At 41.2% G+C, this 12,712-nt stretch overlaps 1 protein-coding gene across 1 annotated transcript in view; it reads right to left on the minus strand.

Moving 5' to 3' along the window:
- Positions 1-9,454: 9,454 nt before the first annotated feature.
- The window catches only part of WNT16 (Wnt family member 16), a 40,608-nt gene continuing 37,350 nt past the window's right edge, over positions 9,455-12,712 (minus strand). The window contains exon 4 of the mRNA XM_075274278.1: positions 9,455-10,260. Within this exon, the coding sequence (XP_075130379.1) occupies positions 9,796-10,260 (465 nt within the window). The 3' untranslated portion in view covers positions 9,455-9,795. The remainder of the gene's footprint in view (positions 10,261-12,712) is intronic.

Below are 12,712 nucleotides of genomic sequence, written 5' to 3' on the forward strand. Positions count from 1 at the left end.
ATAAACCAAAAAATAAAATGTAAAGTAAAATATTGTATTTGTTTTTACTAGCTGCATGGACTATATTTGCAAAATGGTTAAGAGATTATGGTATCAGTCAGGCCCTCAGTCTGAAAACCTGGTATTCAAATCCGAAAACTTTCCGGCTAAAGCCGTATGTATCAGGTCCGCAACCTGCGGTGGATCAGCCAATAACGGCAAGCAGTTTAGAGAGGTTGGCTTTCACTACAGCTTTCAACTGGGATTCCCATGCAGTGGCATCTGCACTGCGGTTTTTACAGCAGTGTGGCCATGGGATTCGTTTGAATCCCATCCTCTTTGCTTGTTTTGTAAAACACCACGATGTTGCCCATGGCGTTTCCAGCCCTTGGGACCCTGGCCAAAAAGTGACATAAGCTGCGTTATAAAGGGTATGTATTACAATTAAAAATAATCAAATCCTATTTCAAATATTATAAAGTGCAAAGATACATCCATTGCATATAAATAAAGTGCACACACACTGAACAACAGTTACGATTTAGAATTTTTGGTTGTATCCCACCACTGAGGACAGGCGGTAATAGGGAACATAAAGTCGCCTGGGAATACACACTGTATCCCTTGGGAGTGGACCTTCTCCTTTTGGATTTGCACCCAGAATTTTTCTCACTGTCCTGCTTTGAGATCTCCATTACTAGGAATTTAATGTAAATATATTTTATCCTCTTACCCTTTTCTTTTTACCTTCAGATGGAACCAATTTACATTTATAATGTTGTGCTATCTTTCTAGTGTACAGCAGAGGGCGATACGGGATTAAAAAATAAAATGTAGTACTGTGAAAGCAATATTTATAAATGTCACAGATCTATGTATTCTGATTCTAACTTTTTGTTTAACATTGATCCCTGATCCTAGAACAACTAAACTTTTTTTTACAAATCTAGTATAATCAACATAAAAAAATTCAATACAAACCTTTTTTTTTTCTGCACTCATTTTCTTCAACATGGCCTGGAAAATCCAAAGGCAACTTCATATAGGAAATGTGGAACTGCAAAGATGTCATGTGCTGCTAAGTTTATTTTGATTTAAAAAAAAATAAAAAAAAAAATCTCTAGATAAGTATTGATGGTAGTCACAAGATTGTCAAGTCTACATAGATGTGACTTCACAAGAATGACATGATGCTCTTTCAGCAGTCCAGGGCCCGCGTTCGCCAGGATCCAGAGGCAAATAAAGAGGCTGCCGTGCATCTATATTGGAGTGTATAACACTGAATGGTCGCTGGTTCATGTCCCCTATTAGGACAAAAGAAAAATGTAATAAAAGTATTAAACAAGTTTAACTTTACAAGTGTTACAATTTTTTTTTTTTTTTAAATGACCCCCAACAAAATACCCCTTTTACTTTTTATAGCATAAAAACACTTTATAAAATCACACATTTGGTACCACCAGAAGTAACTTTTCTTTATCATCCTGCCTGACAAAATATGGACTAAAAAGTAATCAAAAAGTCATATATAGCCCAAAATGGTACCAATAAAAAGCACAGCTCATCCAGCAAAAAATGTATTTTAATTTTCTTACTTGGCGTATTCTGTGGCGCTTAATAGACAATGAAAAAAAGTTAGCAGAGCCCATTGAAATCAATGGGAGGCTTTTTGAATTATTTATTTCATCTCCGAGCTTCTGCGGATGGCCACAAATGCAGTGTAAATGTCCAAATTAGGCCTCAAATTCATATTGGTGCTCTTTGACTTCTCAGCTCTATTATATTTCCAGGCATGAGATTAAGGCAATGAGGAAACTGAGAATAATAACTGGAGAACTGACTTTTAATAGTGTCACAATTTGGGCAAAACTTACCAGGCACCGAAGTAGCAGATATCTGGGAACATTTCAATTTTCATTTTGCATCATCCACTGTATATTTCTTTTTGGAAACCAACTCTTTGATCAAAATGCTGATTATACCACTTAAAGGGGCTCTATCAGCAAAATCATGCTGATAGAGCTCCACATATGCGTGAATAGCCTTTAAAAAGGCTATTCAGGCACCGTAAAAAATGTTATATTAAACTACCCCCCCCCCCCCCCCGTTTTTAAATAAAAGCATTAAAACATATATGCAAATCTTACCAAACGTGCACCATGGGTGGGGATAAACGATGTGACGTCAGCTTCGGGCATGCTTGCCTCTTCTGTCTTCTTTTAGTAACACCCTCTGGTTCCGTGTCTTCCGGCTTCTTCTCTTCAAATCCCGCGCCTGCATAGTAGCGCTTCCCTCCGGAATGCTACTGCGCAGGCTCACTCGCCATTTTGCTTAATGGCAGTTCGCGAGTGAGCCTACGCAGTAGTGCTCCGGAGGGAAGAGCTACTACACAGGTTCAGGATTTGAAGAGAAGAAGCCGGAAGAAGACACGGAACCAGATTTTGAGGTGGATGCGGCCTCAAAATCCTACCAAAAAAACCCATGTGAACTTACCCTTAGGCTGGGGCCCCACGGACACGTCGCGATTTGCCCGCGACGAAAATGCCTCAGGAAAAATCACAGCGTTTCACAGTACTTGCAAAGTGGATGGGATTCATGCGAATCCCATCCCCACTTTGCAGAAAAAATCGCAGCGCGGACACGCTGCGATTTCCAAAACCGTTGGATTTTGAAAATCCGTGAACTTTCTGTTCTAAGCGCTGCGGGAAGAATCGCGATGTGTTCACGCCGCAGTTGTTCCCACAGCGCTTTAGTGCTGCATTTCCAGCCTATGCTTTAAAGTCATAGCAAATGCAAGACAGATTGGGAACTGCAGACGCTTAAAATTGAAGGGCATGTCGCTTGGTAGCAACACCTGACACTGATAAGAGATATAATAGGAGGAATAGTAAATACAGAGCAGCCTCACACAGTATTAGGGTCCATTCACACGGAGGAAAATGATGCTGTATTTGGTGCTGAATTTTCAGAGCTGAAAAAAAGCCTCCCATTGATATCTATCAATGGGTTCAGCTAGCTTTTTTTTCCCCACTCGCATAATTTTCTGCTAGATGAAAATCCAGCGCCAAATACAGTGCCATTTTCCTTTTTTGGCACTGATTTTGATGCTGAATCTGCGTCAGAATCCATGTGGAAAAAAAAAGCCTCCCCATAGAGTTCTATGGGTTCCACTCGCTTTATTTCTCCACTTGCGGGAAAAAAAAAAGCTTCCTTCAGGCGGATTCCGCCTGCAAAAACCAATACAGTCAATGGGTGGTGTAAAATCCATGTCGCACATTTGGGTGCAGAATTGGCAAAAACCGCATGGAAAAAAAAACGCTACCTTTTTTTTCAAGGCCCATGCATTGTGCTGAAGGAGGAAAAAAAAGGCTCAAAAAATGCTCCAAAAACCTCTTCAAAAAACCATTTCTTAATTCCTGAAGCAGATGGTTTTTTCCTCACCAAAAAACTCTGTTCTAGCAGAAAAAAAAGAAACCATTGAAGTCAATAGGAGGCTTATTTTTCACACCAAATTCCTCACCATTTTCCTCTGTGTGAATGGACCCTTACTATGACCTGAAGGAGCTGACATCTCAGTAATGAAAACTGCTCACAGGCAGACTTGTGTAGTTGCCCATATCAACCAATCAGAGCTCAGCTTTCTCTTTACCTCAGCAGCTTCAGTGATGAAAGTTCCTGTATAGTAAGCAATAGAAATGAGCAAACAGTAAAATGTTCGAGATTCGATATTCTTTCGAGTAGCCCCTCAATATTCGACTACTCGAATCGAATATCGAATTCTATTATACTCTATGGGGGGGAAATGCTCGTTTCAGGGGTAGGCAACATTCGATCAAATTACACTTATCAAGTCCACGAGTGAGGGTAAGGCTGGATCCTCCAAGAAGTCTTCTCCGTGCAGCTTCCCTGCGGCGTCTTCCGGCTCTGAATTCACTCTGCCAGGCATCGGGCCTGGGCAGAGCCGACTGCGCATGCCCGCACTACAAGTGGGCATGCGCAGTCGGCTCTGCCCAGGCCCGATGCCTGGCAGAGTGAATTCAGAGCCGGAAGACGCCGCAGGGAAGCTGCACGGAGTAGACTTCTAAAGGTAGGAGAAGAACCAGCGTTGATTGGCCGACTGTATAGCATTCGGCCAATCAATGCTGGTTCTGCATCGAATTTTTCCATTCGAATAGTGAGTGTTACTCGATTGAGTATGAGTATTTTGAATACCGTAGTATTCGATCGAATACTACTCGCTCATCTCTAGTAAGCAATAATATCAATCTTACTATCAGGGATTTTTCTCCTGACCAATATGGCTGCTCAGTAAGGCTGCTTGCACACTACAGTATTTTTCACGGGTCTCTGGGCCGTGGATTCTACAGCTCCATAGACTTCTATGGAGCTGCAAAATTCACAGCTTTGTGCACAAAGAAGTCTATGGAGCCACCAAATCCATGGCCCGGAGGCCCGTGAAAAATACTATGGTGTGCAAGTAGCCACTAAGGATACCAGGCGTGTTTTGTCAGTGCGTGCATGTGTGTGTGTGCGCGCGCACATGTGTGGTCTGTGTTTGTGTCTCTGCATGCGTGTGATCCATGGGTATGTATACATTTGTGCATGCACGTGTCGTCCATGTGTTTGTGCATGTGCATGTGCAGTGCAAGTGTCTATGCGTACAGCAGTTGTGTGTGCTCTGTTCGTCCATGTGTATAGTGTGCATCCATCCAAGTGTGTTTGCTTGCGTGTGTGGTGTGCATGTGTTATTTATGGGGTGGTGTTGTGGTATTTTGGGGGTGCTGTTTGTGTTGTGTGTGTCTAGAGTGCTCTGGTATTTGTGTGGTGTTGTGCTTGTGGGTTGGTGTATGTGTGATGTTTATATGGTGTTTGCGAAATGTTTGTGTGTTGTGTGTGGTGGTGAGGCCCCTTTAGCAGCGACTCTTTGGTGCCGTCTCTATAATCCGTCCCTGTCAGTCACAGCTGTTGTTTTCTCCTCAGCACTTTCACTTTTACATTTCCCCATTATATGTATAGGGCCTAACTTCAGGGGCCCAAATCTCATGACGGGGGGGACGCTAGCGAGATGTAACGTGTGCAGTATTCTGCTCCTGTGGGTGGAGAGGGGGCGTGCCAAATTTCAGCCAAATTGGTTGAGAACTGTGGATTTGTATAGAGCAGACTACTACAAATAGATAGATAGATAGATAGATAGATAGATAGATAGATAGATAGATTTTTTTCCCTACTATGAAATCTTGTGCTGAAATCCTCTCAAGTAGCCCAGTTCATTTTTTTTCTTCTTAATTTTAGATTTTTGTGAAGGTATTAAAACATATCTCTGTGATCAGAATTTAGTTAGAATGTAATGTTTGCATTACCACTAACGCTTACAGTTTCCCAGTACATTGTATGGAATACTAAATGATACCAATATGAAGTAGAATTTGTCCTACAAAAACTAAGCCTTCATTTGGCTTTGTGAGTGAAAAAGTAAAAATGTAAAAGTTACATGTAAAAAATGAGAAATGCCTTGGCAATGTGTCGAAATTGACTTATCCATTGTTTACACTTAAAAAAAGGGGTACTTATGTGTCAAATTGAGTAGTGTGTATGGATTCTAATAAAGAGCATCACTTGTTCCTATCCTCTGACGCTTGGCTTTTTTTAAATAGACTAATATAAGGGATTTGAGCTCACTAGTGCTGAACCTTCTAAGAAATCATTGTGAGAGGAAACTAGTAAGACCACCAGGTGGCACCAAGCAGCTAAATAAAGCTGCAGGACTGTTTGAAAGGCCCCGCATAGAAAAAGGCAGCAGAAACACATTGTGTTATTTTCCACTTAGGTTTTTATTCTGCACTATTTTTCTCTGCAGTTTTTCTTCCCTTGTTAAATCTATCCAGAACATGCTTGAATTTCCACAGATAAATGCTGAGTTTCTGAATACACAGCTTTTCTTCACCTTATTTTTCCCGCAATGTGTGGATAGGACTAGCCAGAATCTCATTATCGTTGCCAGTACTGTAAAACGTAGCTTTTTTTTTTTTTGCTGCACCAGTCAAAAGTGCTGTGTATCCACAACTTGGGGCCTTAGTCTAAGGAAGGCTACATCTAGAGCACATGGTTACTGCATACTGGAGGCAAGCTTCAGGCTTCATGCACACAACCATAATTTTGGTACATTTTCTATCTGTTATTACGAATCTGTAATTTTAATGTATCCATGTGGGTGTTGTAGAACTGAGCTGTAAAATATGAAGTAGGCTCTATTCCAGTCCATTTTTGCAGATTTTTGGTCTATCTAGTCTATTGATAGGATCCATGGAAAACATGGACTGCACTTGGAAGTAATCTATATGCTGTCCATCCCGTTTTTCATGGAACCCCAATTGACTATGGTTGCAAATTCTCTATCTTTACATTAAATTTACAAAACAGTTCCATATATTTTCAATTCTACAGTGTCCTGTATGTAACTATAGTCATACCTTTCTTTTGCTTCCATAAAATGAGACGTAAAACACAACTTTATTTTCACAAAAATTTAATGAAAATGTAAAAAAAATACACATCAACTATAGATATAAGAAAAGTTATATATATATTACAATATATAAAAACGTATGTAATAAGATGTATTGATAGTAATGATAATTCTTGTTTTAGTGCTTTGAGGGGGTGAAAGTACTTTGTTGAAGTTTTGAACCTTTCTAAACACAAGTCGGTACATATGTTATACCATAAAAACGTAGATTACTAGCCAGTGCGAGAACTGTATAATTTAAATATTTACAAAATGTACACCTTTAAGTAGTATAAAAACCCTAATATATACCCTATAACCGATGTGTATTCACACATTAACTGACTGTACAAAATATTTTATATCAAAATATAACATTTTGTTTATAAATACAAAAATGGCTTTAACTTTCGACATACTTGCGGCTTTCTTCAAAATTCCAGGATTCTTTTCAATCGATATTACACTTAGAGGTGCAGGAGTCAGGACTCATTTATTTTATCTTTTTCTGTAAATTCAATAGCGGATATAATTCTTTGTATAGGCTGGTGCATATGCTGAACACACATTACTCCATAAACACAATGGCAATATAACCTAATACTTTTGACAACACCTCTCCTTTGTTGTGGATAATTTACTATATCTTTTGATAATCCGGAACCTAAGGGCCATAGTTCAGAACACTAAGGCCCGGTTCACTTCAGTGCATGGGTTTCCGTTCGGGAGTCCGCTTGGGGAACCCCCTGAACGGAAACCTAATCTGCATAAAAAAGCTGTTACCTTAGGAAACCCTCGGACCCCATAGACCAGGGGTCGGCAACCCCTGGCACGCGTGCCAAGAGTGGCACGCGAGGCATATTTTGCTGGCACGGCAGCCAGCCCGCAACTTTCATACACTAAATTGAAAGAGAGAGCGTCCCTTCAGTGCTCTGCTAGAGCTGAGGTGTAGGACACGCCCCCTTCTCTCACTGCCCACCAATCAGAGGTGAGCCTCTCACTGCACAGGATAAGGGCTCCCTGGACCTGCTGCTACACGTGAAGAGGAGCTCCAGCTGTCTGCAGCCTGTGGAGGAGAGGAAGCTCTGGTGAGTAAAGTGAAAGTAAAAACACCAGGTACGTGTGTGTTACTAACTATTCTCATTAATGTCAGGCATTTGGTTTTATTAATTTAGTTTTAGTAACTCCATGTGCCTCACATTAATAGCAGTAAACCCCATCATGTCCCTCACATTAACCCCTGTGTGGCTCACATAAGGGTTACTGATGTGTGAGACATATGGGGGTACTAATGAAGGACCTATATAATAAAGATATTCACTTATTACCTCCATATGTCTCACATATCCGTGTCAATTATGTAAAGCACACAGGGGGTTAATGTGAGGGACATGATGGGGTTAACTGCTATTAATATGAGGTACATGGAGTTGTAACCTGCAATGCACATGACCAGACTCTTTATCTACAACTGCGGATAAAGTACAGACCTATATATTTCAATTGACCCGTATATACAGCCATTCTTTTTGTGGCTGTGTATCTGGGCCAAATTGAAGAACTGAAAACTATGGAGCAGGTCCTATATGTGTCCTATACATCCCCTATTTTTAACATATAGGTCAGTGAAAACCACATGCATGCCACTTGTATGCAGGAGGCGTAAGGCTGAGGCCCCACGTTGCAGAAACGCAGCGTTTTTGTTGCAGATTTTCATGCGGTTTTTTTCAACCAAAGCTAAAAATGGCTACAGAAGGAATGGGAAATATATAGGAAGCTTCTTATACGTCTCCCTTCTGCTCAATCCACTCCTGGCTTAGGCTCAGAAAAACACAGCAAAATATGTAACAAAAAAAGCTGTGTTCCTCAGCCTTAGGCTAAAGCTCCACGTTGCAGAAACAGCTTTTTTTCGTTGCAGATTTTGCTGTTTTTTTTTAGCTGAAGCCAGGAGTAGATTGAGCAGGAGGGAGACATATAAGAAGCTTCCTATATATTTCCCATTAGTTTTCTAGCCATTCTTGGCTTTGACGGAAAAAAAACGCAGCTAAATCTGCAATAAAAAAAAGCTGCATTTTTGTAATGTGGGGCCTCAGCCTTAGTGTGATTCTATTGGGTGGTGACACTGTAACTAGATGCAATTATAGCCAAATCCAGTTCCTGGGCACCAGTGCGGCCACTTTGTTGAAAGTGTGACACCCATTAATTCCTGGCTGGGGTTTTGCTGTTACTGCACCGCCAGGAACTAAAAGTGACTGAAATTAATCTGCGTTTCACTTAGGGAGCGTTCACACTACCGTCTGTGTCCAACAGCTAGTGTCCGCTGCTAATGTCTGTTCAAAATCTTGTGCGGACATTAGCAGCGGACACTAGCTGTCAGACACCGACGGTAGTGTGAACGCTCCCTTACAGAATACTGAAGTTACTAACAGCCGAGGACTGGATGGAGCAGACAGGTACATTGTGTGTCAGCTCTTTACAGGTATGACCTCACTCTGCTCCCAGTCACATACATTACCACTAATTGTGGGTTACGCATGTACTTAAGAACAAAGAACATGTGTATCGAGGCAAATAGTGGTAAGCGCATGTGGCTCGGATCACAGTATGACAGCACCCCTGTGCTATATGACTTTAGTGTAGGTGTCGTCGGCTTTACAATTATTGCCCGGCACTCCGAGGACCTCATCTTTGATTTTTTAATTTAAATCGGCACGCCGAACAAAAAAGGTTGCCTACCCCTGCCATAGACTGTCATGGGGTCTGTGTGGTTTCCGTTCGGTTTCCGCACAAAAAATGCAGAGAGAAAAGTGCTGCTTGCAGGAATTTTATCTCCACATTTTTCATGCAAAGAGGAGAAAGGAATCCCCGAACACAAATGTGAACCAAACCTAACATAAATCAGAACTGGAGGATATGAGTATTCTTCTACGTTTAACTTGATGTATGGCTGTAACTAAACCTTCTCTCCATGTTAGTCCTAGTTTTCCTAACTCAATCTCAAATTTTCCTCTTCTCTGTACAATATATGGGTTCCTTCAGTATTTTAGACTTCAGACATCTGGCATTTCAGTTTCATTGTCTGTTTTAGCCATCGCCTAACCTTACAGCTTCTATTCACTAAGCAATTCCCATTGTAGTGGGGTGTCTTCTCCATTGGATAGCAATCTTCATAGTTAACAGTATGGCCACGTCTCAGACCCACTCTCTCTCAGTCCAACCTACAAACAACATCACTAGTGACTTGTTTGACCAGATAGTAATATTCTATTTGTTCTAACCAAATTAAGTTATATTTAATTACATTTTTCTCCTCACTTGCAGGTGTGAACATCAGTCATACTTTCACAACGTCGGCAGCGCACATAGCAGCACCACACAAATTTACACTCACATCTTTCCACATGTCTTACTACATGAGTGTTATACCCCCTCCCACAGCAGAGCAGATTACACCCATCTGGCCCCTCCGAAGTACGGTTACATTCTCGACCATGGGTTCCTGATATTCCAAGTTTTCGATCTTCTACACAATAGTTAGGGGATCTGTTGGTGTAAACAAGGTCTTCTTTCCTGATAGGTATCTTGCGATGATTTTTCTCTTTCCTGCGAACTTTTCGTTTCATCCTGTCTGATATCTGGATGCTGTTCTCATATTTATCCTTTAAGTAACTTCCAATCTTTTCAAATGAAGACATCGATTTCCAACATGTTTTCACAGCACAGGAACCAGAGACTCCATGACAGCGACAGTCGACTGTCATCAGCTTAGCCACTGCCTAATGAAACAGATTTACAATCATCAGAAGCAAATCTTTGCATGTTCTATTAAAAGAGAATATTGTCATTTCTGAATTATCAATCACTAGTATTGACTATAAGCGAAGGTCTGGTAAGAGAGCACTTAGCCAAGTTACAGGAAACCAAGTCCCCAGGACCAGATGATTTACACCCTAGAGTCCTGAAAGAGATAGCAGAGGAAATAACAGAACCCCTTGCTATAATCTTCGGTAAGTCATGGGAAACAGGAGTGGTCCCTTTAGATTGGAAAAGGGCAAATGTTGTCCCCATCTACAAAAAGGGGAAAAGGGACGATCCAGGAAATTACAGGCCGGTAAGTCTGACCTCGATAGCAGGAAAAATCTTTGAGCAAATTGTCAAGGAACATTTACTTCGGTACCTGGATGGGAAGGCATTAATTAACCAGAGCCAGCACGGCTTTATGACCAATAAATCTTGTCAGACTAACCTGATTTCCTTCTACAACAAAATCACTGAATGGTCAGACCAAGGGAATGCCGTGGACATAGTATATCTTGACTTCAGTAAGGCATTTGATAAAGTATCACATAACCTTCTTTTTTTTTTTTTTTTTTTAAATGTAGATTGTGAGCCCCACATAGAGCTCACAATGTACATTTTTCCCTATCAGTATGTCTTTTGAAATATGGGATGGAAATCCATGCAAACACGGGGAGAACATACAAACTCCTTGCAGATGGCTTTTTTTTTTTTTGCCCTTGGTGGGATTTGAACACCAGGACTCCAGCGCTGCAAGGCTGCAGTGCTAACCACTGAGCCACCGTGTGGCCCCCTGTATCACATAACCTTCTTATTGAAAAAATGATTAAGTATGGCTTTGACAAAAAATCAGTTAGGTGGATTCACAACTGGCTTAATGATCGGGCACAACGAGTAATACTAAATGGCTACACATCCAACTGGAAGAAAGTCAAAAGCGGGGTGCCGCAGGGCTCTGTTCTGGGCCCAGTACTTTTTAATATCTTTATAAATGATCTGGACGATGGAATTATTGGGGAACTCATAAAATTTGCAGATGATACGAAGATAGGAGGAATAGCCAACACTAGAGAGGAGAGAGAGTGTATTCAAAAGGACTTAGACACACTGGAACAATGGGCTGAGGCGAACAAAATGGTATTTAACAGGGACAAATGCAAAGTTCTACATCTGGGTAACAGAAATGTAAAAAACATATATAGTATGGGAGGAATAGAACTAAGTGATAGCATAGGGGAAAAGGACTTGGGCATAATAGTAGATCACAAATTCAACATGAGCCAACAGTGCGGTGCTGCTGCAAAAAAGGCTAATAAAATTCTGGGATGTATTAAGTCAAGCATTGAATCTAGATCAAGAGAGGTCATTATTCCGCTGTACTCTTCCCTGGTCAGACCACACCTGGAATACTGTGTACAGTTCTGGGCGCCTCAATTCAAGAAAGACATCGATATATTGGAGCAAGTCCAGAGAAGAGCAACCAAAATGGTGGAAGGTCTGCAAACCATGTCCTATGAGGAGCGGCTAAAAGAACTGGGATTGTTTAGTTTGCAGAAGAGAAGGCTGAGGGGAGATTTAATAGCAGTCTACAAATATCTGAAAGGTAGTCACAGTGCAGAGGGATCTACCCTATTCTCATTAGCACAAGGAAGTACAAGAAGCAATGGGATGAAACTAAAGGGAAAGAGATACAGATTAGACATTAGGAAAAACTTTCTGACAGTGAGGGTAGTGAGAGAGTGGAATAGGCTGCCACGGGAGGTGGTGGGCGCTCCATCAATGGAAATCTTCAAGTGGAATCTGGATAAACATATAGCTGGGATGATTTAGGAAAACCTGCACTCGCAGGGGGTTGGACCCGATGGCCCTTGAGGTCCCTTCCAACTCTACCATAAGACTATTGGATGTAGGCCTCTGTGCTAATGTAACCTGTGCTATACACTCTACACTCCAGTCATGGGCTGTACAAGTTATGGTTAACATTACAAATGCCACAATAAATTACTTGTACCTCTTAAAAATATAATATAATATACATATACAAAACAGATCCGTTATCTATAGTATCGTACAAAGAAAATGTTTTTTTTTATGGTTTGTTTGTGAATTAACAAAGTTAACAGAACCTGTGTGCTGTGTCCATTGTTCTGGTCCTTCGGACACATGGACTGCTAAAACGACAGACTCCAATGGTGCCCAACCAACCCCATTGACTATAATTAGAGATGAGCGAACAGTGTTCTATCGAACTCATGTTCGATCGGATATTAGGCTGTTCGGCATGTTCGAATCGAATCGAACACCGCGTGGTAAAGTGCGCCATTACTCGATTCCCCTCCCACCTTCCCTGGCGCCTTTTTTGCTCCAATAACAGCGCAGGGTAGGTGGGACAGGAACTACGACACCGGTGACGTTGAAAAAAGTAGGCAA

Source organism: Leptodactylus fuscus, chromosome 5 (assembly GCF_031893055.1).
Source record: "Leptodactylus fuscus isolate aLepFus1 chromosome 5, aLepFus1.hap2, whole genome shotgun sequence".
NCBI lineage: Eukaryota > Metazoa > Chordata > Amphibia > Anura > Leptodactylidae > Leptodactylus > Leptodactylus fuscus.